Source organism: Kogia breviceps, chromosome 14, assembly GCF_026419965.1.
Source record: "Kogia breviceps isolate mKogBre1 chromosome 14, mKogBre1 haplotype 1, whole genome shotgun sequence".
Taxonomy (NCBI): domain Eukaryota; kingdom Metazoa; phylum Chordata; class Mammalia; order Artiodactyla; family Physeteridae; genus Kogia; species Kogia breviceps.
The window spans coordinates 76,085,156-76,112,861 of NC_081323.1; the positions used below are offsets into that span (position 1 = coordinate 76,085,156).

General features: G+C 42.7%; 1 protein-coding gene across 2 annotated transcripts; it reads left to right on the forward strand.

Moving 5' to 3' along the window:
* Positions 1-630: 630 nt before the first annotated feature.
* Positions 631-27,706, forward strand: NIPSNAP2 (nipsnap homolog 2). Of its 2 annotated transcripts, XM_059036705.2 has the most exons (10): positions 631-800; positions 10,670-10,809; positions 10,892-10,937; positions 13,995-14,089; positions 14,423-14,493; positions 15,433-15,573; positions 16,427-16,458; positions 21,130-21,224; positions 25,339-25,422; positions 26,556-27,706. In XM_059036705.2, exons 1-10 carry the CDS (start codon positions 709-711, stop codon positions 26,618-26,620), a joined length of 861 nt encoding a protein of 286 aa, XP_058892688.1. In that variant the 5' UTR covers positions 631-708; the 3' UTR covers positions 26,621-27,706. The 2 variants fall into 2 exon arrangements, with proteins under 2 accessions (XP_058892688.1, XP_058892689.1); XM_059036706.2 differs by lacking the exons at positions 10,892-10,937; positions 14,423-14,493 and having other exon boundaries at positions 649-800; positions 26,556-27,702.

Consider the following 27,706-nt stretch of genomic DNA (forward strand, 5'->3'; position numbering starts at 1 on the left):
CCAGGCACCACCGGTTACATGCTCTCCCGTCCGTGTTCCCTCCCTTCTCTCCATTTCAACACTTGACACTCCAGTCATTTCACATCCAGTCCCACAAGACTGGGACGGCTCGAGGGCGAGGATGGGTCCCAGCCCACCGGTGCTGAAATCAACGGGAACAATGGAGTCTGGAGACCACGAGAGAACCTGAGTGCGCCGTCCATCCAGAATGCTTCTATTACAGCGTAATTTATTTTTGAAAAGGCAATATATTTACACGGAGCAAAATCCAAAAGGGTATTCGGGGAGAAGCCCGACCCCCCCGCCCCAAGCTTCGCACCCCAGGTCCTGGCTTCCCCTAGGAACCGTGTTACTCTCCCTTTGTGGATCTCTCCACGTGCATTCAAGCCTTGCCCTTGTTCCTTTGGCGCGCCCTGTGTTACGCAGAGAGCTCCCTTCTCTGGAGCTTAAAGTCTCAAGATAGGTTCTTCTCCGGCTTCCCTTTGTCGCGGCTCGGGACCTCAGCGCCGGCACGCGCTGCGGACGCGACCGCTGCGGGCCCCGCTCCCCCTGGCGGCCGCGCCCCGCACTGCAGCGGTAGCGCGCCCGCCCCGCCCTGTCCCGCCCCCTCCTCGGCTGGCCCGGCCGGGGGAGGGGTCGCGGCGGCGGCGGCGGCGGCGGCGGCGTCAGCGGCGGCCCGGGCGGTGGGAGCCGAGGCGCTGGAGCAAGATGGCGGCGCGAGTGCTGCGCGCCGGCAGAGCGGCCTCGGCCGGCAGCTTTCTGCGGCGGGCCGGCCCCTGCAGCCTCCAGCCCGGGCTCTGGTGAGCAGCGCCGCCCTTTCCGGGAGCGGCCGGGGAGGGGCTGCCGCGGGGCGGAGGGCACGGGTCCCCGGCACGAGTCTACGCCCCGGCCCGGCCGCGCTCCCCCTGGGCAGGGCCTCCCAGACTGCGGGTCGGCGGGACCGAGGCCTCTGTCGGCGTGGCTGTGCGAGTCGGAGCCTCGGCGGGGTCGGAGTGCCTGCCTGCCGGGCCGGCCGGGCTCAAGGTCACGGTGGGAACGACGCTTGGCGCCGAAGCCACGTCCGCGCGCCGAGCCTGCCCGGCCTGCGGGACCCTGACCCGGCGCGACCCGGAGCGGTAGCCGGGCGGCCGGCGCATGCCTGAGGCCGCAGGCCCTGAAGTTGCGACCGCCTGAGAACACTGCTCGCCCGCGCAAAGCCCCAGTGCTCGATTCCGCAAATGGCAGTAGAGATAACCCTCACCTCCTGGGTTGTTGTGAGGAAGAAATAAAATACCGCATCGTCCCCGGTGAGCCCTCAAGTGGAGGTCGGGGGAGTAGTGAAGAGGTGTCAGCCCTAAGAACAGTCGTTGACTGCATTTAAAAGTAGATAGCGAATCAAAAAGTATGTACACTTATCAGCACTAAGAGTCCAGACTGAGTCCTAAAGAACACCTACAGTTAAAGCAGACTAGAGCCCAGTAAGGAGTGAGTAGTCGGAAGGTACAGGGGACCTTGTGTAGAGAGACAAGGCTTCATGTTTAAACTTTTTTGGCTTCATGTTTAAACTTTTTTTCTAACCTCATTGGATTAAATATTTGGTTTTCAGAATCCATCCCTGAGATAGCCATGTCCCATTTTCCAAATTGAAAAACCGAATCCCATACTAACGTACACGTCGATTTGCTTCTTCGGTTTCTTTACGTTGGGTAACTTAAATTTTCTCTTTTTTGTTTGTGTTTAATTGAATAGTGAGCCTATAGAAAATACAGTTGGCACTTAAAAATGGAAGCGCGAGGGAGCTACCTGTTTGTTAAACTCTTAATATGGGCCAACTTTATACTGTTACGGCTTATTTAATGTAATCCTAGTAGCACTCTTAAGAAGTAAGTAATAGGATCTGCATTTTAGAGATGAGAAGGAACCTAAAGGGCTTGAGACACATGGCTGGAAAAGGCATTTGAACCCAAGTTTGTGAGGCTTGAGGCCCAGTGCCCTTCCAAGGACTCATGCTCAACTTGTGTTTCAGAATTTGATATTTATGTTTCCAAGTTGGTTAACAAATCACCCTCCTTTTATTTTTATTCTGTTATTAAGTGTCTACTGTTGCTTTATTTTTTCACACAGATGATAAAAGCCCATGAAATTGATATTTTCTTCTTTTCACAAAAGACAGCTGAGACTGAAGGTGTTCCCCTAAAGTGCCCAAGGTCACTTGAAGCTAATAAACTGGAGATTTGGACCCGGGTGTCCCCGGTACCCCCACCTCCTGCTGGGGCCAAATGCTCTCGACACTGGCGTCCTTGTCTCCATACAAGGTCCCCTGTACCTTCCGACTACTCACTCCTTCCTGGGCTCTAGTGTGCTTTAACTGTAGGTGTTCTTTAGGACTCAGTCTGGACCCAGCTAACTCATTGATTCTATCAGATATTGAATGTATATGATGTCGTTGAAGCCCCTTGGACTCTCCCCAGGAAGCCATGGCAGAGGTGAAATCCCATGTAGACTTACAGATTGAGGTAGGTGGCATGGGAGAATCAGGGAACCTCCCTGCATGAGGTCACATGGCAGAGTTGTGAAATCCCATGTAGACTTACAGATTGAGGTAGGTGGCATGGGAGAATCAGGGAACCTCCCTGCATGAGGTCATGGAAGGCCTCTCCGAGAAGGTGGCATTAAGCTGAGACCTGAAGGATCAGTGGGCATGAAAGCCATGAACGGGAGGAGTCAGGCATGCTGGGAAACCCGAGAAAAATCCAGGAGCAGGAGTAAAGGGAAGATGGAGAACAGGTGGTGGGGAGCAGGGGCCCGATAATTCCAGGCCTTACAAGCCATTGAGAGAGCTTGGATTTTACTCTGAGAGCCATGGAAGGTTTAGTGTGACATGATCTGATCTACGTTTTTAAAAGATCAGCCTGACTTTGAAAAGGGGACAGTCAGGATGATGGCCAACTAGGCAGATGCTGGTGCCATTTACCGAGACTCGTTTGTTCCAAAGGTGAGAGTGCCTACCACGTGCCAGGTGCTGTTGGGAAGCATCAGTGAATAAGGCACACAGGGTGCTTGCTAGTCATTCAGAGAAGGAGGAACAGGTGCAGGGTGGGGAGGGAGCGGATCCAGGGCAGTTTTGAACCCTGTGAAATTGGAGATGTCTGTGAGCTACTCGAATAGAAAGACCCAGTAGGCAGTTGGCTTATTGGACCTATATGAATCCTGCAGGGAGATGTCTGGACAGCATTTGAGAGTTGTCAGCATATAGGAATGCAAAATGTTAATAGATCCATGGGTTTCAGTATACTATATTTGATTGAAATTTTTCATAATAAAATGCTTTTTTAAACTATAGGAATGGATGAGATTTGCTTGAGGAGTGTGGATAGAGAAAGAGCTGAGAAGCAGGCCTTGGGCTGTATGGATATTTACAGGCTGGATATAGGAAGGAGAGGCAGCAAGGGAGCTGGAAGGGGCAGCTGTGAGGTCATTATGGGTCAGGGCCTGGGGGCGGTATTTCAAAGAGGGAGTGGTTCAGCTGTGCCAGATGCTGCCAGAAGGTTAAAATGATGGAAGAAAACTGCGCTTACCGACAGGGGTGTTGTAAGTGACATTGCAAGAGTGGTTCCAGGGGGACGGAGGACGCGTTCCCGGGAGGCTGATTTGCCAAGCACGTCTTTGCTCTGCTCAGTGCCAGGCCCTCTGCTCGGCTGTTCACTGAGCACTGCACCAGTGTCCCCCAGGTGCTGGAAACAACCATGTACCCAGAATTTAACTCATCTTCCTCCTGCAAAGCCTGCTTGCTCCTCCTGGGTTCTGTCTCCCCAGCCATGGAACACCTTCCATTTAGTGGTCCAGGCGGGAAACGAGGTCTTCCCGAAGCCCTTCCCCTCCTGCTCCCCCGCCTGTCTAGTCAGTTGCCAGATCTGTTAGTTCTGCCTCCAGCATGTCTGGACTGTGCCTCTGCATCACCACTCGGCTGGATTCCTATCAGGAAGTGTAGACTTGAAGCCATTGGTGAGGGGGACAGCTAGAGAATTCCGCAGAACAGACGAGCAGGACATTTTCCTACTAGGAGGACCTCTGACGTGAGCCCTGACTGGATCCTAATCCCTCTTCCTTTCCACCCCACCTCCACCAAGAGGAAATCTATAAAAAACATTTTAGGGACAACTGGGGACATTTTAAGATGGAGTGGGTATTAGATATTATAGAATTATTATTTTCCTTAGATGTGATATTTATCAGTAGTGACGTGGTTTGTCCTTGATCTTAGGAGATGTGTGCTGAAGTATTTAGGGATGGTGTATCATGGTGTCTGCACTCTGGTTTCATATGGTTTGGTAAAAATGAAAAAGCAAAATATATATAAACAGTAAAAATTATAAAATGTTCATTTTTCATCTAGATACAGGCCATAGCGGCCTTCGTTATACTGTTCTTTCATCTCTGTGTCTGAAGTTTTTCAAAATGAAAGGTTGGGGAACTGCTGTCTCTAGCAGCAGTGGCGAAGACAGATTTCCTGGGCTTGGCGGCCCGGGCGGGGGAGGGGAGTCCCATGGCTCCTGCTTTAAGGCAAGACTCTTCTTGGGTGGGCCCTTCGGCCTCCGCCCCTCCCCCTCATCTCTGCCGCATTCACATTCCCCTGGCTTTGGCAGCTAGAGTTCTGCTTCCGAGAAAGTCCTTCCTCCCGTGGGCAGCAGCCTGACAAACTGCTCCTCATCTTCCAGGTCCTCAGCTCAACAGGTGCCTCTTCAGAGGGCTGGTCCACGTCTCCCTCAGGCTGACCTAGACCCCACTTCCTCTGCCCCAGCCCGCCACGCCACGCCACCACCTGTGTCTCCACGGAGGGGCCTTTCTTCCCCTGGGCTGTGATCACCTGGGCTGTGATGACGTTTGTCCGTCTGCTTCCACCAGCAAACCGAGCTCTGTGAAGTCAGGGCCAAGTTTATTCCTCTTCGTAGCCTGTGCCTGGCATGTGCGGGGCACAGTCTGTGCATATTTGGTGATCAGACACCCAAGCCCCTTGCCTCATCCCGTGGTCTCTGTTAAATGTATCTCCCTTCTGTAATTTGCCAAACCCAGACACCACCTTCCACACCTAATCAGGACCCGTGTCTCCTCCTCTTCACCTCAGGAGTATCTTTTGAATGTAATCCATCCCCTTCATCCCTCCTGCCGTCACCTTAACCCGGGACCATCCTTTGGTCCATCCAATGAGTATCAGATGCCCTCGGTGTGCCGGTACTGCTGGGCTGGGCAGCCGGCCAGGAGCCATGCCCCTGCCTTTCTTGCTTAGTCCACCCACCACACCACCGCCGGGCTGCTTTGTACACCTGGATCTTTCTGCAAACTTTCTAACATTGCCCCATCTACAGGATAAGGTCCAGCGGATAGGCTTGGTGCACGGGAGCCCATCCCCCCTGGCCCTCTTGCCCTCCCATGGTTCTTCTCACTGTCCTCCCACACCCTGTTCTCTTGCCTTCCCGAATCCAGAAACATGCCACACAGCTTCACGGCTCCATGCCCCAGGACACGTTGCTCCCTTTGACTGGGATTATCACTGGCTTTGTCCCCTGTCTTGCTTGTCCTCCAAGACAGAGCTAGAATGTCTCCACTGGAGTCCCTCTCACTCCTTGCAGGCCAAGGCCAGGACGGTTCATTTCCTCGAGTTCCCACAGTGCACGTGAGTCCGCAGTGCCTGTGACCGCTCTGGCTGTTTACTGGTAGGTTTTTCCCATGACGGTGGGAAGGCTAGGCATCTGTTCATCTTTGTATCCATTGAGCCAGGCACATAATGCTTATTCTATTTAGAATCTAGTGTTTTGTAGGATGTGCTGCCCCCTACCTCACCCTCTGTAAAGTGCCACCCAACACATAAATGATGTTGTAAAAACAGCTGATTGCAGTGTTTGTCACTCTTGGTAAAGCACCCTGGCCCAGCCCAGGTCTTAGCACCCTGACAGCTGTTGGCATGGCTGCTTCTGTCCCTTTCCATGATTCAGCTTGGACAGTGAGGTGGACTGGGCACATGAAGCAGTTTTGGTCACCTGCCAGCTGAAAGATTTCAGAGCTCGACAGTCAGTTGGGGCTGTGCTGCGCCACACTGTTTTTCATTTGTCAGGACAGTTGCTACCCAACTTTGACAAGTAAGCAGCGCTCAGGTTCTTGTGTGTGTCCTGTGATGTTGACTACTTCTTAGGTTAATATTTAGCTTACAAAGTGTTGTCATATCCCTTACCTCATCTTACCCATCCTAAAGTAAATCCCTTTGGTATTAAAATCTGGAACGAATGCTCACTTGGGGAGGTTTGTGTGGAGGAGGCATCCCTTATTAGTGAAAATATTTTGAACTTTACAGTTAGATCTGGGTTCATATTTTTATCTTGCTGCTTCTTAGCTCAGGTTGTGTAATAACCTCTGTGAGCCAGTCCTTAAAATGCAATAATACCTACCTTGCTAGATTGTTCCAGGGATTAAATGAGGAGACAGGAACAAACTGCCTAGTCCAGTGCCTAACAGGAAGTATGTGCTTATTAGCTTGTAATCCCCTTAAATTCTAAGGAGGAAGGGAAGAATTACTTTGGAATTTTTTTCCCTTCCAGATTTAGTCTGTCAATAATTCTTTCTTATGCTCTCTTATTTTATAAAGTATTAAATGCCATAGGAATTAAATATCAATATGAGTGCACATGGTATACACTTGTCTGTGCACTTCTGGAAGGATTCATTAAGAACTATTAGTAGTGGTTGCTTTGGTGAGTATTTCTTAATGAAATTCCTTAGTGCTGATATTTTTAGAAACTTCCATTGTACCCCTTTCCTAGTTGTTCATAATTTTTATTCCTAAAAAAAAAAAAAAAAAGGAACTATACAGAGTCCCATTAAAAAAATCCTAAAACTTTCTACTTTGCATATCACTAATTTTATATGCTTGCCATTTCACTTCATGATATTATTTAAGCAAATATCCCAAAACATGGTGTGTTTAAAATACTTTAAACACAGGAATTCCCTGGTGGTCCAATGGTTAGGACTCGGTACTTTCACTGGCGAGGGCCCGGGGTTCAATCCCTGGTCAGGGAACTAAGATCCCACAAGCCACGTGGCACAGCCAAAAAATAAATAAAATGAAATACTTTAAACGAATTAACAAAAATGTTTTTATTTTTATTGAAGTAAATTTTACCATGATTCATTTGGAGAATTGCCTTCTTCAGAATTAGTTTATTTATATAATCAAAGAGTCGGGGGGGGGCTTCCCTGGTGGCACAGTGGTTAAGAATCCACCTGCCAATGTAGGGGACACGGGTTCGAGGCCTGGTCTGGGAAGATCCCACATGCCGCGGAGCAAATAAGCCCGTGCACCACAACTACTGAGCCTGGGGTCTGAAGCCTGCATGCCTAGAGCCCGTGCTCTGCAACAAGAGAAGCCGCTGCAATGAGAAGCCCACGCACCACAACGAAGAGTAGCCTCCACTCACAACTAGAGAAAGCCTGCGTTCAGCAACAAAGGCCGAATACAGCCAAAAATAAATAAATAAATAAATTTGGAAAGAAAAAAAGTGAATTGAAAACAGAGACAAATACCGTATGATTTTGGTTTCTGCTAAAGAGCTAATAGTTGTTATATATAATTTCTTTTAAAAGTTTTTTTAAAGTAGTTTTAAAAGTTTTTAAATCTCACCATTAATCAGGTGCTGTCCTAAGTGCTTTAAGCATATTTACTAGGTGTTAAACATGTACTTAAAAATATACAAGAGTAAAATAAAAAACATAGTCAATACAGATACTATATGGGGAAAGATGTGTGTCTCCTCTATTTTAACTCTCCATCCTTCCTTCAGGGATACCACCGTTAATACTTTTCTTAATTCTAAGGCATTTTAACATATAATAAAAGCAAAATGGAAGAATTTCCACCTTCTTTTTACAAACCCCGCTTAGGACTATATATTTTTGCCCTATGCACTAATAAGAAAAATTGCATGTACTGGTATTAACTTGTTATTTTGCTTATTTAACATGAGCTTGCTGCTTTTTAATCTTAAAAGATTTGAAAAAATGCTTTTCTGTTTCTTGATCATTACTGTATTTATAGAAAACATTTTATTGTTAATTTTATATTTGTATATTTTGTTTATATATTTGTAAGCTCCATTGGTCAAAAAAAATCTTTTTATCTGGTTTCTAGCTATTTGTGATAATATCCTATGAATTGATTTTTAAATTTAAAACAGTCATATGGAGTGAAAAGAATTCTGAAATGTTTGTTCATTAAAGCAGCAAGTCGATTTTTTTTAAGCAAAAAAATAAAAAGGCTGCCAGTGTAACCCGTGAAAGTGAAATTTAGAGTTCTGTTTTTTCTAAAGCACCATAGTTGAATAAGAATAGGAATTTGTATTAATGTGGAATACACACGTTCATCTCAGTGAGGCATTGGGGAATTTGCATGTCATGCAAGTTTTTCTTGCCTCTTGTTTAAACTCCCCTTCCTTAACACCTGGGGTCACTGCCTCTTTTCCTCATATTTGCTTTATGGTATCTGTGCCCTTAAACAGGTCTGCTAAGCAGATTGAAAATGGTCTGTAGGAAATCATCTAGTGTTTCCAAGAGATCCCCCTAGAAAAGGCTCACGCTGGCCTGTCAGTAGCCAGACCTTGTTTTGAAGCACTGGATAAGATCTGAGTGTTTGTATTGGTCATTTGGAATCCCAGCACGTTACTGCCCTTGGCATGATCTAGCAAGGGGCAGAAAAGATCATTTATGTGTTCATGAATTAAAGATCAAAACAATAAAGAGTATGCGGCGGTAGCCCCGGCCAGAGAGTATGGTCATCTGCATAAAGGCAGTCGTGCAGAAAGAATGGGCAAGACTCAAACGACTGCATTCTGTATGATTCCATATATGAGACATTCTGCAAAAGGCAAACTATAGAGACATAGAACAGATCAGTGGTTGCTAGGAGTTGGGAGACTGTAGAGACATAGAACAGATCAGTGGTTGCTAGGAGCTGGGAGAAGTGTTGATTACAAAAGGAGGAATTTTAGGGAGTGAAGGAACTGTTCCTTATCTTACTGTGGTGGTGGTTACATGGCTTTATGCATTTGTCAAAACTCATAGAACTGTATGTCCAAAAAAGAGTAATTTTACTGTGCATGAATTAAAGTGGAGAAGATGAAGGGATGCCATTTGTCATTTGATTATGGTTGTATGAAGTTAGGAAGAGGGTGAGTCTCAGCCAGGCTTTAATTTTTAAAATCTTGTTCTCAGGTTATATATACCTATATACCTTACCCATAAAGGAGTTTCTAAACATGCAGTTTAGATATTTTAGCTAATTTTAGGTATAAAAATAATATATGTATATGGAAAATTCTCAAAGAGTCCGGAAGGTTATACAACAAAAAGGAAAACTCTCTCCTCCCATCCCAAGCCCACTCACAGTCCCCAGATGTCCTCACTATTAGCAGTTCACTTTGTGTGTGTATTTGTGGCACTGTTCTGGGCCTACTTTTCCATGTAACTCATCTCAGCGATACCAACATATCAGTGCGTGTAGATCTACCTCATTCCTTGTACTGATTGCATTCTATTCTGATTTTGGCTCTACTTTGATTTATTTGACCAGTCCCCATTAATGGGTTCCAAATTGCCTGTACCAGGAACAAACTGGAAACAAGGTAGTAAGGAATGCTTGCATGCATTCAGCTGTGTGCACTTGTCTAAATATAGCTGCCCATGGGACATACTACAAATGCAACTCTTAGGCCGAAAGGCCTACGCAGTTTTAATTTTGCTATAGATAATGTCACACTGCCCTCTAGGGAGGTCACATAAATTTGTGATCCCACCAGGAAGCATATGGGAATTAAACATGCACTTAAAATTTCACGGGTAAAGTGTAGTTTGTTACTTAAGTCAAATCTGTCCCCACTTTCTGACAGCATGGATAGTAGGAGTTCATTTAAAAGATGAAAATAAGCAAATTATTTATACATTAATGAAGTCTGTATTCTTAGGTTTTTGTGAGTTAAAAATCTTGATTCTAAGGTTAATTTAGTTTGGGGGTAAAATAGTTTTTTTAACGAAAGAATTCATTTCACTTTCTCTGTATATTCCTTTTCACATTCTTTTGTTGTGGTAAAGTACATATAACATAAAATTTGCCATTTTTAAGTGTACAGTTCAGTGGCGTTAAGTACGTTCACATTGTCGTACAACTGTCACCCCCATCCCTCTCCAGAACCTTTTCGTCTTCCCCAGCTGGAACTCTGTACCCATTAAGTAGTAACTCCCCATTCTCCCCTCCCCTCTGCCCCTGGCAACCACGTTCTACTTTCTTTCTCTGTGAATTTGACTAGTCTAGGTTTCCTTGTATGTTTTTTCTATGTTGAAAATGTCCTTGGAGGAAGGAAGAACGCATGGTGGAACTCACAAAGGTACACGTGAGAGCTCTCCTAGGAGTGCCGAAGTTACTCCCCTCACGCTTTGCTCCTGTGCTCGGAGTGCATGCTGGTGGCATGGAAAGTGGACATGTGGTATCCCAGGTTCTAGAGCAGTGCCTAGACAGTGTGCTCAAGGCGTGTTTGCTGAATGGATTGATGAATTTATGAAAACAGTGTACTACGCGACAACCTAAAGACCCTGAGATCTTCGTACCTCTGATTAAGCTCAAATTTTTGCATTTGTTATTCCATAGGAAATTGGCGTCTTCCAGTAACAGACCTCGAGAGGACAGCTGGTTAAAATCCTTATTTGTCCGGAAAGTTGATCCAAGGAAAGATGCTCACTCTAATCTCCTAGCCAAAAAGGAAACAAGCAGTCTGTACAAATTACAGTGTGAGTCATAGGTTTGCTATCTTCATAGTTGACTTTTTTCCCTTTGTTCATAAGTTTATCGTTGAATTTTCTTTTGTTTCAGTTCACAATGTTAAACCGGAATGCCTAGAAGCATACAACAAAATTTGGTGTGTATACCAAACTATCCTTTACTTGGGGAAAAATAATGATTTTAATATTTGTCAATTGCGCTAACCCTTGATAGCAGAGCGAGATCTTTCACACCTCTTCTTAAAGCTGAACATTGAGAGGCTCTTAAGTTGAGCTCTCTTGGGCATTACCAAGGGTGTTTTGATTTTAAGCGCTCATTCAGCTAACTTCTCACATAGGCTATCAGACTTCGGAATGTTACTGAACTCTTCAGGTTGGAAGGGACTTTGCAAGGCGGTCTATCTAGCCCAGCTACTCATCCAGTGCAGCCCTTCCTGACGCTATGCTTAAATATATTTCATATGCTCCATTTCTGGACAGCTTTGAGTGTTAGGAGTTAGAATTCACATCCCTGGGACCTCCACTGTGTCCAGTTTTATTCCTAAGTAATATTGCCACGTGAGAGCCCTGTATGGATTTCAGTAGAGCTGCCATTTCTTCCCAGGTCTTCCATCCGCCAGGATTCAGGTCCCTTCAGCAGATTTTCACATGACATGAAACCCATATATTCTTATAGAATTTGTAAACTTTAAGACCAAAGAGAATTAAGTGTGTTAGTTCTTAACAGAAATAGCATTTTAATGATGAGTTGTCCACAAATATAATTTAAAAGCTTTTTTTTAACCTTTCATATCTTTTGCTTTCATGAGAAAGCAAATGATTTTGTTACCAGAATCAGCATAACTTTCAGAAGCAAAACATCTTTTGTTTTTTTATTTTTGGAGGCGGTTCGTGAAATGTAACATTAGTGTTGTTTCTTGCTCCCCTTAGCACAGTTCTCTTTATTGTAGAAGTGTCCTAAAAACAAAACAAATGCTTTTTTCTAATTCTCTTCTCATAAAATGAAATTTTTCTGTATGCTGATGTTTCCATGGATTATCTTTCCTGTCCTTTTTTTTTTTTTTCACTTCATCTCCTATCTCAGATTCCTGGCTATCTATTCATGTTCTTTTTTTTTTTTTTTTTTTTTTTTTTGGCCGTACGCGGGCCTCTCACTGTTGTGGCCTCTCCCGTTGCGGAGCGCAGGCTCCGGACGCGCAGGCTCAGCGGCCATGGCTCACGGGCCCAGCCGCTCTGTGGCATGTGGGATCTTCCCAGACCGGGGCACGAACCTGTGTCCCCTGCATTGGCAGGCGGGCTCTCAACCACTGCGCCACCAGGGAAGCCCTGTATTCATGTTCTCACTTCAAACTCAATGTGTAGAATTACCCTGCTCTTCCACTTTCTCCATGTGTGACACTCACCATGGTTTTATTTGACTCTTTCCTTAGTTTTATGTGAGTAGCCAGTCACTAAGGGCTGTGCATTCTTCATTTGACGTGTATTTTGCTTCTCTTTGCTTGTTTCCCTCTCCAGGCCTGTTGAGGCCCATTTCCAAGTAGCCCTTTCTGACTGCCTTCCTGGGCTTGAAGCTGCCCCTGTACCTTCACCCCACCCTGCAGTCCATTACCCAAAAGTTTGTCAAATTGATCTGCTTGAGTTCTGTTTTTTCCTTCATCATGTTTGTTTTTCTTTTCCCTGAAACTTTCAGCAGCTCCCTGTTTCCAGCCTGGTTTTTAGGGGCCCAGATAATGAGGTTCTTCCCAACTCATCAAGTTCTGGGTACAAGTACTACCTACCTTACAGCCCCCATTCACCTGGCTCATCTGTGCAGGCTTCCATCTGCCACACTAACTCCAGTGCTGTGTGGTTTACTTCTTGCTCATGTCATGTGGCAAAAAGAAAACCCAATTCCATTTCCCTGACATAATCTGTCTTTCTCCACCCCCGATTTCCATCAATCCCATGTGTTTTCTGAACATTCATGGGTCGTACATCAGATACACTTAGTATCTGATCTTAATTTTAAAAGTAAATGCTACCCTTCAAAAAATTACGTGGATTGGTCATTGTACTGGGTCTTAAAGACATTTGAGTTTTCAGTTAGACATACAACCATTCAGAGCTTTTCTCTGTTAACTAGTCATATCCACCCAGTCCTAGTGCTTCAACATTGGGTGGTGATCAAAAGCTTAATATCACTTGATGTCAGCAAATAATCAGAACAGGTTCCATTTCTGACCCTTGATATCTTTTTGCATCCATTGTTGGATCTATATGGCACTTTTTCATCATAATTTTTCTATTCAAAAAGTGTGCAAATTTTAGCTTTTCTCTTGGAATGATGCAGTTATGCCTCTTCCCTTTGCCTTTCCCTGTCCATTAGAATCTGTAATGTGGGAAGGTTTCCGTGGAACCAGGCTCTGACACCTCTGTTAAATTAATACACTGCCAGGACCATGCGCGATCAATAGTGACAGACTGGGCGGTGTGTCCAGTGTGGGATTAGGTGCGGTACCTTTCACATCCTCTCAGCTGGTTGAATTGAGTAGAAACTAATTTATGCCTCATGTCATCTCTTTCATTTGGATTCCCCTGCCCCTTTGATGCCCTTCGGGATGGTTGGGGTCGGGGTTGCTTCCAGACTGTGTTGTGTCCCGGCCCCGTCGTCTTCCTTAAAGCCCACTCGTTCTCTGCTGCTGCTTCCTGTGCCTCCTGGGCCACTCCTGTCATCTACCCCGTCCTCCACATGACCTTCTTCCCTTTCTTCTCCCGCGTTCTTTTTCTGCTATTCCCGTTTCTCTCATCCTTCTTACCTTTGGAACCAGCAAAAGTTAGCTTTCATACACATCACCATTCCTAAGTATATACTTCTTTTTTTTTTTTTTCTGAAACAGCAAATAATAGACTCATAGTTCCTGGAATTTTCGGACCTTTGGCTCTTCTTTATCATTATTATCAATATACTTGAGTTACTTACCACTGTTGTAGATAGCTGGGGTATCAGTCACCTAAGCTTCTGATAAGTGGGACATGAGAGCACAACAGAATTCAGCCAGAAGGCTAATTCTGCATGTCTTTTTATCATAAACGTATTCTGAGGTCAGTTGTCAGAACACAGAGTAGATGACCTTTTCCTGTTACTGATCATGTGTTGTCCACCTGGTGTAATTTTGGTGGTTGTTTAATTAGTGTTGCTCTTTCTTCTCTTTAAGTCAAGAGGTGTTGCCAAAGATTCATGAAGATAAACATTACCCTTGTACTTTGGTGGGGACTTGGAACACGTGGTATGGCGAGCAGGATCAAGCTGGTAGGAAGCAGAAGTCTTTGGAATAAACACTTGTTCCTTAAGCCTTTACTGTCATTACTTAAATCATTTTTAACATAATGCTTGTTTTTATAAGCAATGCTTTTCAAGTCTCAGTCTAGTTTTATGGTTAAAGTAGTTTCTCCAGTAAATCACTGCAAAAACTCCTTTTTGATCATTTTTCATGTTTGAATCTATTATTGAAACTTTATGGTGTAACTTGAGCCAACACACATTACAGTTTTGTACTGTGTTAACACCATGCGTATCTAGAATATTTGCAAGGTAAGTATCGTGAAACTCTAAATGTATGTTATTGTTTAAAATATATTTCAGTTCACCTCTGGAGGTATGAAGGAGGTTATCCAGTCCTCACGGAGGTCATGAATAAACTCAAAGAAAATCAGGTAATGATTTTTGAAAAAGACTAATGATATAGTAGATGTTAGTACAGAATTAAATGACTTTTCTGTCATTATTTTTGTTAGTAAACTGTTAGTTTTCTGTAGTAAAAATTTTATTATTTGAACTCTTGAGGTTGTATTTAAACATAGAGTAGCCAGTTGTAATACTATTAAAATAATAGTTCTTATTGTAAAAGTCGGTTGTACTTTGATAAGCTGGAACTCTGAAACCGGTAAGTCAGTCGGGGTCACCTAACACACACCTGCTTCAGGAACTGCCAACCACATATGCTTCATCTTGGGCCGACTTTGCTCTTCTCCCCCTCCCTTCACGAATAGGTGTGTGTCAGTGGAGAATATTCTACCAGCCATACATTATTAGGAAAGAAAACCTTTTGTGTAGACTCCCCATCCATAGATAAATGACTTTTTTTTTTTTTTTTTTTTTTTTTGCCTGGTTGTGAGGCTTTTGGGATCTTAGTTCCCGATCAGGGATTGAACCCGCGCCCTCAGCAGTGAAAGCACGGAGTCCTAACCACTGGACCGCCAGGGAATTCCCAAGATAAATGGCTTTTTGATTATCTGATGTTTTGAGGTGTCCATGTCACCTGTCTCAATATGCTGTCAAACATGTGTTAGAAGAACCTAAAATCATAGGAAATTAAATTAGTTTACTTTGTCGTTTAAATAATTAGGATGACTATGTAATTTGATATCTAAACTTGGACACTTTTGAGAGTGAAAGGGAGTACTAATTAGTCATTATGCTGGTTCAACGAGATGTAAACTGGGACTGTCGTCTCAGGCCAACTGGACCCTATTATAATAGTATTCTATTGTGGGAGGGACATAAATGTTGCTAAAGTGGGCTTATATGTAAATCTTCTAATATTTATAATATAAATATTAGAAGATTTCACAAGCACCTTTGTTCACTCAAAGGAATTTGAGGAATTCCGTAAGGCGAGAAGCAACATGCTTCTCTCGAGGAAGAATCAGCTGCTGTTGGAGTTCAGTTTCTGGAATGAACCTGTCCCACGGTCAGGACCGAATATATATGAACTCAGGTCTTACCAGCTCCGAGTAAGTACTGAAATAGGAGTTAACTGTCCCCTTGTTCTTCTGTGCAGAAGGACACGCACCCCTGATGCTGAGTGGACAGCAGACACTGAGCGAATGTTCTGTGATGTGTGTTTGGCTCGTTTTCTCCCCTGTCCAGTTCTTCTCCTCTTGTTTCCTTTTTTTAAACCTTCCTTCTTTCTCCTTCTTTCTCTTTGCTAAGCTCATTTGTTTTTTGTAGCCTTACACATAAGAGGAAAGACCTAACATGCAGGACCAGCTACATTATATAGCATCTATTGTCATTGAACTAGAGCAGCTAATAAGCATGTGACTATTGAATACATTATACAGCACTGCAAGACAAAAGGGGAATAATATTTGTACGACTTTCTAGATATTTCCCTACTTAGGTGACCACTAAAAAGAAAGGCCCAGGTGGCAACATAGTTAAAGTGAAAAAGTATCAGTAGATCTTGGTGGTCTAATACTCAGTATTATACTGGAAAAAAATCCAAGTGATGTCCTTGTTAGGTTTACTTAAATTGAATTATTTAAAAATTTCACGATAAAGTCTGAATAGGTGCCAACAATTTAATCATCGTGGGCCTAACTATGGTTTTCATAACTATAATTGTATGACTTAATTAACTTTCACTTTGTGTGTATGTTGTCTTCTTAGATGAATATTACTTCCCCTGTGGGATAGGTATGAACACAGTGAATAATACTATTTTGTTACTTTTTTTAATCTGTTAGATCTCACATTATTAAAAGTTAATTTTTAAGTTAGTCTTGTCATTGGGTGTTTTTTATACTGTTAGTTCCATATTTTTTCACAGAAGAACTAACAAACCAAATCCAAATCTCTTTTCAGCCAGGAACTATGATTGAATGGGGCAATTACTGGTGAGTATTTTACCAAATGATGAGTTTGTTAAGTTTTATAAATAGATTCTTTTAGGCCATAGTGTTACTTCTAGAAATAAAATTTGGGATTAGTGCCATGATTTGATACTATACTGTTGTTTTGTTTGACGTATTTGTATTATGAAATTTTTCAAACATATACAAAACTAGAGAGAATAATACCACAGATCTCCCTTCCATACCCGTTACTTAGCTTCAGTAATTATCAACACGTGGCCAGTCTTGCTTAGGTCTAAATCCTCCAACCCAGAGTATTTGGAAGTAAATCTCAGACAACATAAAATTTCATCTATAAATATTTTAGTATATATCTCCAAGAGATAAAGACTTTAAAAAAAAAAAAAAAAAAGCCCCCAGTGTCACATGACGTTATTTCATATTCTTCTTGGATGTTATCTTTTCTGAAATGTTGCTTTTGTCACATAAACAGAGCACCACAATGATACAGTTGCTTCTTTTATTTTCTTCTTAGTTTAGCAAAATACGAATTTTTCTTCAAACTGATCTATAGATTCAACAGAATCCCAATCAAAATCCCAGCAGGCTTTAGAAATGCAAGGGACCCAGAATAGCTGAAACAACCTTGAAAAAGAGGAACAAAGTTGCAGGACTCACAGTTTTCAATTTCAAAACTGACTGCAAAGCTAGAATAATCAGGACAGTATGGTACTGGCATACGGACAGGCATATAGATCAATGGGATAGAATTGAAAGATAAGAAATAAATTCTCAAGCATGTGAGCAATTGGTTTTTGACAGATGTACCAAAGCAGTTCAATGGGGACAGATGGTCTTTTCATCACAGTGTCCTCAGACAACTGGGTATCCTTGCAAAAAGATGAATTTAGACCCCTGCCTCACATTGTATTAAAAAAAACTAACCGAAAATGAATTGTAGACCTAGATGTAAGAGCTAAAGTACAACACTTTCAGAAGAAGACATAAGAGAAAATCTTCGTGACCTAGGGTTTGGCAAAGAGTTCTTACATAAACACCAAAATCACAATCCACAAAAGAAAAAAAATGGTAAATTATAATTCATCAAAATTAAAACCTTTTGTAATTCAAAGGATACAGTTTTAAAAATTAAAAGACGGGTCACAGACTAGGAGAAAATTTTGCAATCACATATCTGATAAAGGACTTGTATCCTGAATATATGAAGAAATCATACAACTCAATCACGAGAAGATAAATAACCCAATTAAAAAATGGGCAAAGGACTTGAATAGACAGTTCTCCAAAGATACACAAATAGCCAAAAAACATGAAAAGATGGTCAGCATCACTAATCATAAGATAAATGCAAATCAAAACTACAATTATTTTCCATTCATCTCACACCCTTTAAGAAGGCCATTATCAAAAGAACAGAAAATAGCAAGTGTTGGCAAGATACAGAGAAATTGGAACCCTTGTGTACTGTAGGTAGGAATATAAAATGGGGCAGTCATCATGGAAAACAGTACAGAGGTTCTTCAAAACATTGAAAATAGCATTACTCTCTGACCCAGCAACCCTACTTCTGGGTATATATTCAGAAGAATTCAAAGCAGCATCTCAAAGAGATGTTGCACACCCATGTTCATCACAGCATTATTCACAGTAAGTAAGAGGTGGAAGCAACCCAAATATCCATCAACAGATGAATGAATAAAAATGTGGCATATATATATAATGGAATATTAATGCAGCCTTTAAAAAGAAGGAAATCCTGCCACATGCAGGGTGAACCTTGAGAACATTACGCTAAGAAAAATAAGCCAGTCACAAAAGGACAAATACTGTATGATTCCACTAATACAAAGTTTCTAAAGTAGTAAAAACCATAGACACAGAAAATGAAAAGGTGGTTGCCAGGGGCTAGGTGCAGGGGAGTTGGTGTTTAGTGGGTATAATTTCAGTTTTGCAAGATGAAAATGTTCTGGCGATCTGTTGCACAACAACGTGAATAGACTTGGCCCTACTGGCCTGCACAGTTGAAAATGGTTGAGATAAATGTATTGTTAGGTGCTTTTTACCACAATAAAAAATAAAATCATAAAATAAATTTGGAAAAATAAATTTAATGGGCAAAGAATTTGAATAGACATTTCTTCAGAGGAGCTCTATGAATGCCTAAAAAGCTGCTCAACATCCTTAGTCAGTATGGAAATGCAAAGTAAAAGCACAGTGAGATAGTACTTCATACCCAGTAGGATGGCTATAATTAAAAAGACGGAATAACATGTTGATGAGGTTGTCAATGAATTGGTATCTTTACACATTTCTGGTGAGAATGTAAAGTGGTACAGCCACTCTGGAAAAGGAAAACCATGACTTTTTACTTACTTTCAATTTATATATAGTCTCTTTTTTTTCAGTTATAAAATTTCTTGCTTTGGGCTAGATAATTTCTAAGATCTACCTCCAAAAAACAGTTCTGGGATCTCTTTTTCTAATGAATCTTTTCTTCTTAGGTCATCAAAGGCTAAATAATGCAAGGTAGAATTCCTTTTCATTTGAAAACTAAGAAATATGTATTTGATTGTATACTATTATTGTAGACATCATTTTATTAAGGAATTGGGGGGTAGGGTGGATGCTATAAGTGTAGTAATTTAGTTGCCCACAGAATAGGATCACCTAGTTCTATGTTGCCGTATTACTCGTTGAGACTTGCCCACCATGGAATCCACAAGGAAGGAACTGAGGTTATTCTTCAGTTATTTTAAAAATTATTTATAAAGCCAGTTCAGCATTCAGTTTATATTTTGGCACATAGGTAACTAAGGTGGTGATCTCCTCTTCACCACATGCTTCTGACTATTTCCAGGCGAAGGCAAGTTATGTTTTCTTTGCCTACTGAGAAAGTGAATGAGAAAAATTCAGAGTGAAATGAACAGTCCTGAATATTTATCACTGTCAATGAAACTGAGGGTTTTCCCCCTTAGGGTTAGAATGCACATTAAAGTGATTTGCTTAATTTCAGTAATTTACAAATCAGATTGGTAATTTTTGTGAAGACTATGATCACTTAACACTACATGGAAGGTTAAAGAAATTAACATCAGTTGGAGGTAGCCCATGGGGGCATTAGCAAGAGATCCCTCCTGTTCCCCTAAAGAACCTGAAAGCATGGGTCACCTTCGTGGAGTTGAGCACGTGGTGAACGAGAGCCAAGATGTACAAAGTGACCTTGAGGAGACTGGCTTCCTCACTGCCACCACAGGCTGCCCTTGCTCTGATTCCACGCCCCGTTTTGAGATGTTCTAATTCAGTTACTATGAAGTTTGCCTCTAAGAAGAGAATGCGTTGGTCAAGCCGACTCACTTATCTTTCTCTCACTGTGGATATTAGTGGATTGAATCCTTGTTCATAGTCTCCAGCTCTTTTAAATGAATTAGAATGAATCCATCTTCCCAAGTCCTGTCCACTCTGGGACCCTAATATGACTGAGACATCAGGCCAAGCCTGGGAAGTGTTGATATAAATTGACTGGGTAACTGGGGTGTGGAGTCTCTTGAGAGACTCTACCTGTGGCCTTCCTACATCACTTGAAGCTGCTTCCTTCATTTTCAACTTTGATTCTAGAAAACTGCTTTAAGAAATCATACATTTTAAAAACTTGTTCAGGATTTCAAGTGCATCACTAAATATAATAATAAAGTACTGGTGCAGACACAAAAGAAGGTGTTTAAAAAGCTGATACCTTTTGCAGCAGGGAATCTTAAAAAGCAAAGTTTAAGGCAAGTGCCAATTTTTAACCAATTTAATCACAATTTCATGTTATACACATAGACACGTGTATCCACACATGATGCATACATAATGAATGCCATTTGGTACTCATTTTCCTAACGGTTTGCTGAGGTAAGTGGGGAGAAAAGGAGGCAGCTTCAGTGTTGGCAGTGACAGTGAACTGCCAGGAAGCTCACGTCCATGGTTCTTCCATATGCTGTCCAAGGGGTCGCAGAATTCGACACCCGCCCTCGGCCATAGATCACAGAGCTTGCGCGTTTCTCAGCTCACTGTGTGCAGCTGCTTTGTAGGTGCGGTGCACTTCCTTCCTCTCTGTTTTAAGCCCCGTTCTCGAGACAGGGTCCCTGTCTCCCTTGGAGTACAGTGCCTGTGGCACCGTGGGGTTCTCGGATCGAGAATTCCCTCACTTGCAGTGTGCTCTTGGAAAGCAGTATTTTTTTAAGTTGACAGGTCCTACCCTCTGCCAGTTTTCTAGACTTTAAGTTAAGAATCAGCAGCGCAACCAGATATCCTCACGTTGTTTTTATTTTTTATTTTTTTAAATTTATTTATTTTGGCTGTGCCGGGTCTTAGTTGCGGCATGTGGACTCTTAGTTGCAGCATGCATGCGGGATCTAGTTCCCCAACCAGGGATCGAACCTGGGCCCCCTGCATCGGGAACGCAGGGTCTTACCTACTGGACCACCGGGGAAGTCCCATGTTGTTTTTATTTTAATAGTTATGAATAATTACTGCCCACTTTTCACAAAAATGACTGCTGTAGCTACAGAAAGGTACATTTACATCTTATGTACATTAAAATAACTTTAGAATGCATTCTGAACAACTTGCGCTGAGGATGGGGGGAACCCACTGATACTTTTTAACATACCTGATTCAGTATCTGAACATTGTTTTTTTTCTTAACAGGGCTCGTGCAATTCGCTTCAGACAGGACAGTAACGAAGCAGTTGGAGGATTCTTCTCCCAGATTGGGCAGCTATATATGGTGCATCATCTTTGGGGTATGTTTTTTTCCCTTCATTTTTGTATTCCTGGGATTTCAGAGTTCATTACTAACTAACTTGTCCTAGCAGTAAATCGTGTCTCAAGTCAGGAAACTTAAACACTGCAGCTGACCCAAATGTCCCAGATGGAACGTAGGTGCTGGGCTGCCCGGAACAAGAGGTCAATAGTGAAGGGTCCACAGGTGTGCGGCACGCCAGTGCACTGGTGACAGTGAGAGTGGGGCGAGAGAGGTGAGGCAGCAGCCCCGGGTGAGGGGAGATGATAGAGCTGCCCCCGGCTCCCTCAGGGACGGTCCCGCATTCCATGCAGTAGAGGGGCCCACACGCGCACCCACCCCCTGCCTCGGGTCTGACTCCACTGTCCCAGGGGCCCTTCTCTGCCTTTTCCATCCCCGCCCACTTTGGTTTGGTACCATCTTTGGTGTCTTTCAGGGCCTGACTCAGATGTTCCCCTTTGTCCCCAAGGGAATGTCGCTGTCCTCTGAGCCCCCAGAGCCCAATACTGTGTGTGTGGTCACAGTCATGGCTGTTTGTGTCTGTCTCCCTGCTGAACAGGAACCGGGTCTCAGCAGTAGCTTGGTTCATTCTGGGCACATTTGTAAATGGTTATTAAAGTTAAAGAGATGAAAAGCATGACTTTTTCCAAACCTTATTAATTTGCTGAGGTGTTGGTTTGCCCTGTTTGGTCCACCAAGTGCTGCGGAGTCACGTGCCTGCTGGGTTAGCAGGAGGCTCAGAGACCGATGACAGGTCTGCTGAGCGGGAAAGCAAACCTGAGTGACAGGCCACCAGGCCGTGCTGAGTGGTGAGTGACGCAGGGAGTTGCAGTTGGGGTCCTCCTCGTCAGGAGTGTATATCGGGTTATAAAGGGGTACAAAGCTGTGAATTGGGGGAAAACCAGTGAAAGGTGGAATACGAGCTAGACTTCAGCATCTAGGTAGGACTGGAGAGGAGGTGGGAAGGAGGGGCTGGAACAGCAGTGGAGACACGGGAAATTATAAAAAGTGCTCAGGAAACTACAAATAGTGCCAATGGGCTAAACGGTAAGATACCTGCCGGGGACCTGGGTCTAAATGGGTGAGTTGAGGCAAGAAAAGTCATTTTCACATTGTGCCCCTGGAACCTTTCCCTGAAACCCTCCGCGTCTGGGGAGGAGACCCCACTCCAAGTCCCCGCCAGCCACTGCTTACCTAAGCCACACACACTGGGCTTCCCCGGCATTTAAAAGATTGAAATCTGCACCAAATGATTAGAGGCCACCAGTAACCCTCAGCTCCCGGAATGTCGGGGCCAGTGGTGTTCCTGGGAGCTGTTTTCTAGCCAGCGGAGATTTGACCTCCTAAGGATCAGAGTTTTCAAATGGAGTAGATTTGCAAACAGATCTTTAAAAGATGTGTTCTGTGTCCCTGCCTTTTGATTATACTAAGTGTAATTTAACCTTTATGGGTTCAAGGTGGGAGTGAAGTCATTTTTATCATTTTTTAGTGCATGATCTGTCCAGAGGATATGAACTGTAAAGACAGACCCCTCCCCTTCCCCAGCCTGTAGGGGCCTCTGAGGGCGGCTTCTGTAGTGAGTGAGCGCGGAGATGGATGGGTCAGGACCCACGTGCTTTGGTGCACAGGCAGAGGTCAGGCACATGTCTACTCTGAGGCCCCGCCCTTCTCCACCTTCCTTTTTGTCTTGAGTCTGTGTCCCAAATGTCCACTGCCCACTTCCTACTTTATAGGAAAAAGTCTTGAGATGTGCAGAGATGAATTCTCAGTTGTCTGCCCCCAGAACTTACCCTCACTTTTCCATCTTTTTTAGAGAAAGAGAACCAACATTTATCAAGCACCTCCAGTGTGTTGGTTATTCATGCACCATTCCCTTTAATCCTTACAGCCACACACCACAAATGAGAGACCTGTGACTCACGGGTGATGAATAAACCACCCAGGACCCACAGCTGTTCAGGAGCTGAGCCAGGCTCAGACGTCAGCAAGTCTGGCTTCAAAGCAGGCCTTCCTGCCAGCACAGCCCCCCTTCCTGTTACCCTTGCACGTGATGCCATCCCTCCCCCACCTCCTCAAGGCCTCGCTGCAGCCACGGCTCCTCCATTACCCCATGTGTGGCCTCCTTCCCTTAGTATCTGAATGGGCTCAGTGCCTCCCATCTTTAAAAGCCTCCCCAAACCCAAAGGTACATTGACAGATGAACAAAATGTGGTTTGTTCAAATTCATAGAAACAATGTAGAGTAAAGCGTATCGGGTTGGGAGAAGAGGGGATGGGAAGATATTGTTCAATGGGTAATGGTGGCACAACGTGAATGTACTTAATGCCACTGAACTACACATTTAAAAATAGTTAAAATAGTCAATTTTGTTATGTATATTTTACCACTCCAATTATTTTTTTAATTAAGAAAATTTGTGAAAGAACACAGGCCTCTCCAACCTGTGTTTGTTCCCTGAGGGGGGGCCGGGGGGGGCAAGGCGTCACCACATGGTACCCTAGGTGTGCACCTGACCCCGGTGAGGACACTGCTGCTTGTCACATGAATGTGGTGAGAGGTAAAAGATTTTGTTTTCCTTCTGTTTTTCAGCATCTTCAGTATTTTATGTAATAAATTTATACTCCATTACTAGTGGAGGGAACTTTTGTCTTTAGATGGTCAAATTGCCAGGCCTGCAAGGTTAGGTCTTCTCATAGGGAGAACGAAGCCCCAAAACAGAAACTAGAACTGAGGAGGGAGCCCTGGGTGATGTCTTAGTCACGACTGACACCGTGTCCAGATGCCTAGGAGGCATTTCCCTGGTCACTGGTTGGAAGGATCTTGCCCGGGTTGGGAATCAGAGACCAAGGCACGTGGGTGAGATATCCGAACTGTACCCCAAGGACTCTGACCCTTGGCCCGTGCTCTTCCCTCCACCTGGAGCACCTTTCCCTCCTGTTCCCGCGTGTCGATGATGAAATGGCCTTTTCAACCTTGAAGACCCACTTTGTCAGATCACAGCTTCCAGGCAGCTCTCCCTGGTCAGCTGTGTTCTCCCTGTTGAGTCTCTTTGTTCTCCACTGCCTTGAGTACAGTCTCACCCAGATCACTGCAGTGCTTTATAAATGCTGAGAAAAATGGAATCTAATATTGCTTATCCATAGTCTGACAGTGTGTGGGTACAGATTTAACATATATCGAGGAAGTTCACTTGGTTTGTAAAGGCACGTCTTGAATCCGCTAGACTGAGCCTTGAGAGCGGGTGTTTTGCGTCTCCCACGAGGCCTAACGGTTTTGCTCAGAATAGCCACCGCACCGTCATTCCAGCTTAGTACTGAGTTCCCAAAGTATACGTGGTCCCTGACTTACGACGGCTCAACTTAGAATTTTCCAAATTTACGACGGTGCAAAAGTGATCCACGTTTAGTAGAAAGTGTACTTCACATTTTGAATTTTGCTCTTTTCCCGGGCTTTCGATACATTCTCTCGTGATGCTGGCCAGTGGCAGCCGCAGCTCCCGCTCAGCTACACGATCACGAGGGTGAACAACCAATACACTTAAAACTATTCTGTTTTTTACTTTTAGTGCAGTATTCAGTAAGTTACATGAGATAGTCAACACTTTATTATGAAATAAGCTCTGCGTCAGATGATTTTGCCCAACTACAGGCTAATGTGAGTGTTCTGACGTTTAAGCTAAGCTAGGCTAAGCTAGGATATTCCAGTAGGTTAGGTGTATTGAATGCATTTTTGACTTACGATATTTTCGGCCTACAGTGGGTTTATTGGGATGTAACCCCGTCATAAGTTGAGGAAGGTCTGTAGGCTCTTTGAGAAAACAAGGAGTGCAGCAGAATCAACACTTAATGGATACACAGTTGACCCCTAAACAACACAGGTTTGAACTGCTGGGGTCCACTTACATGCAGATCTTTTTCAGTAAATACACACAGTACTGTATGACCTATGGTTGGTCAAATCCAGGAGTACAGAACCATGGATACAGAGGGCCGGCTATGGGATTTGAGCACCTGTGGATTTTGGTATTCACAGCGGATCCTGGAACCAGTCTCCCACTGTACTAGTGGAATTATGTTTGGTTTAAGTCTTAATTCTTCTGTGTGGCTATTTTTAAGCTTACAAGGATCTTCAGACCAGGGAAGATATACGGAATGCAGCATGGCATAAACACGGCTGGGAAGAGCTGGTATATTATACAGGTAATACCTTAATAGACATAAAACATTTCATTCTTCTCATCTCATTGTTTTAATGTTCTTTCACCCTGAAGCTAATATGTATTTTTTTAAAAAAATAGTACCTTGCTCTAGGATTGTGAATTGTAAGGTTGAGGGAATGGAGAAATAGTCATATTTTTCTTTGACAGTTACAGGACATTTTTTCAATAGAGAATATTCATTCTTTCAAGTATATATGTTGTCTGGTACAGTTCTCAGATCTCCGTGTGTTGTAAATTTTACATCATTACCCTTTTTGTACATTTCTGTATTCTCTGAAGATTTATTATACAAGTAAATTTTTTTCTAAGCTTTTCCTTTCTCATCAAAATTGTCCATTCCCCAAAGCATTACAATTTAATACAGCAATTAAAAAGTAATTTTGAAAATTAAGTTGGTATTTAGACTTTCCATATGTACATGTGTACATATGTGTACACCTATACATGTATGTATACCCATACATATACACACACACACACAAAATGAAATCCTAGTTGCTTGATTTTTAGAAGAAAACAACCAGGCTGAATACCACCCAATGACACCAATGCAGGTACGACCTATGTTGCATGTCAGTTACATTTAAGCCCATATCCTACCAGGAAGATCAAAGAGTAATTTGTTCTGGAAAATAACTATTATCTTGTCTTTTAATTCAAAAAAATCATATAACTGTATGTGGCTTTGCTGTTTATTCTTACATTTCCATCAGTTCCCAAAGATGTGTTTTACTTAGCACTGACAGTTCTACAAGTAGTGTATTTGTTCCTTTATACAGGATACAGTCAAATTATTTGAAGTTATATAAATTTTAATTCAGTTGAAAGAACCTTCTGAGAAAGCACCATTTTTCTCACAATATGGACTTCCCTAATTTCCTACAAATGAAACACATTTCCGACAGAATGTTTAAGTATCTTATAGGATGTCAGCTGATCTGTCATTAGCTTGTGTATTTCTTCCCCTGAGATCAGTCCTAAATATTCCAGTACTCTATTCTGATTTCAAGCAGCATGTCTTCTGAATATACTTAGCAACCTATTTGTTAATGTATATTTACTGCAGTCTGTTTAGAAAAGAACAAGACCAGTAATCTTGATGTTGGTTTTCAGTCCCACTTATTCAGGAAATGGAATCCAGAATCATGATCCCACAGAAGACTTCACCCCTTCAGTAAAGCTACAGAATTTCGATGTGCCTACATAAATTTATGTGACAAGTACTTGTCATAAATTAATTTGAACTGTACATCAAGTGAAAAGAAACACTGAAGTGTAAACTGCTGTATATAGCTTGTAAGAGACCTCTTTTCTTTAAAATTTACAAAATCACAAGAAAGTAAACTATTACAGTTTGGCTGATTGTAGCAGTGCTCTGTAGTCCTCTGAAACATCCCTGTATTTGTCAAATATACCTTACAATACTGGGCCACCTCTCCCCACCCTCCAGGAAAAGAGGGCCCAAATTAAAATTGGAATCGTCTCCAAATAAGAATCCAGCCATGAAAAAAAGTTAGCCATTTCTTTATAAAAAGCAAATCTGTTTTATAATTACAGATTTTTAGACAAATTTCTTGTATCAGGAAGAAATATAAATTTTGTCATGTTTCTGTAACATTTTTCTGAGTCTCAGACTAGGAACAAATTATAAGTGTACCCAATACCTGAAAATGTTTTACTTCACTCTCATTTTTAATGTCAGCATAGTAAACAGTGTATCATTACTGAGCTGGAAGTGGTTGATCGGTAATTCAGTCTCCACATTGTGTATCGTGATATCTTTATATGAGAGGAAAAAATGGCTTGAACCTGTGTATCATGTGACTTTGAAATGAACACCTTGAATAGCACTAATTTTTATTTGTAATATTTTTCTATAACAAAACGAGTAGCACTAGGAAAAGAGGTTTTATTTTGTAAACAATCATCTGTGACCTCAGACATTCTCTGGTTAATATTTTAGTAAGCTCACGGACGATTTTTCCAAGATCATGTGTGAGAGGTGGTGCATGTTGAGATGTAAATTGGCATCAAGCTGCATACTGTGTCTAGCTCTGATTTCATTTTTTAATATAGTGTGCCAATTTTGTGACTGTAATCATGTGAAAGTCCAGTTGAAATGAAAAATTATGTCTGACCCCCAGATCAAAGAATTTATGTTAAAGTGTGAATAAAAATCTCATGTCAAATGTCAAGCTTTTACATGAGAATGGTTTTCTCCAAGAACATATAAAAGTCAATAAAATCCTCTTAATTTTCACATA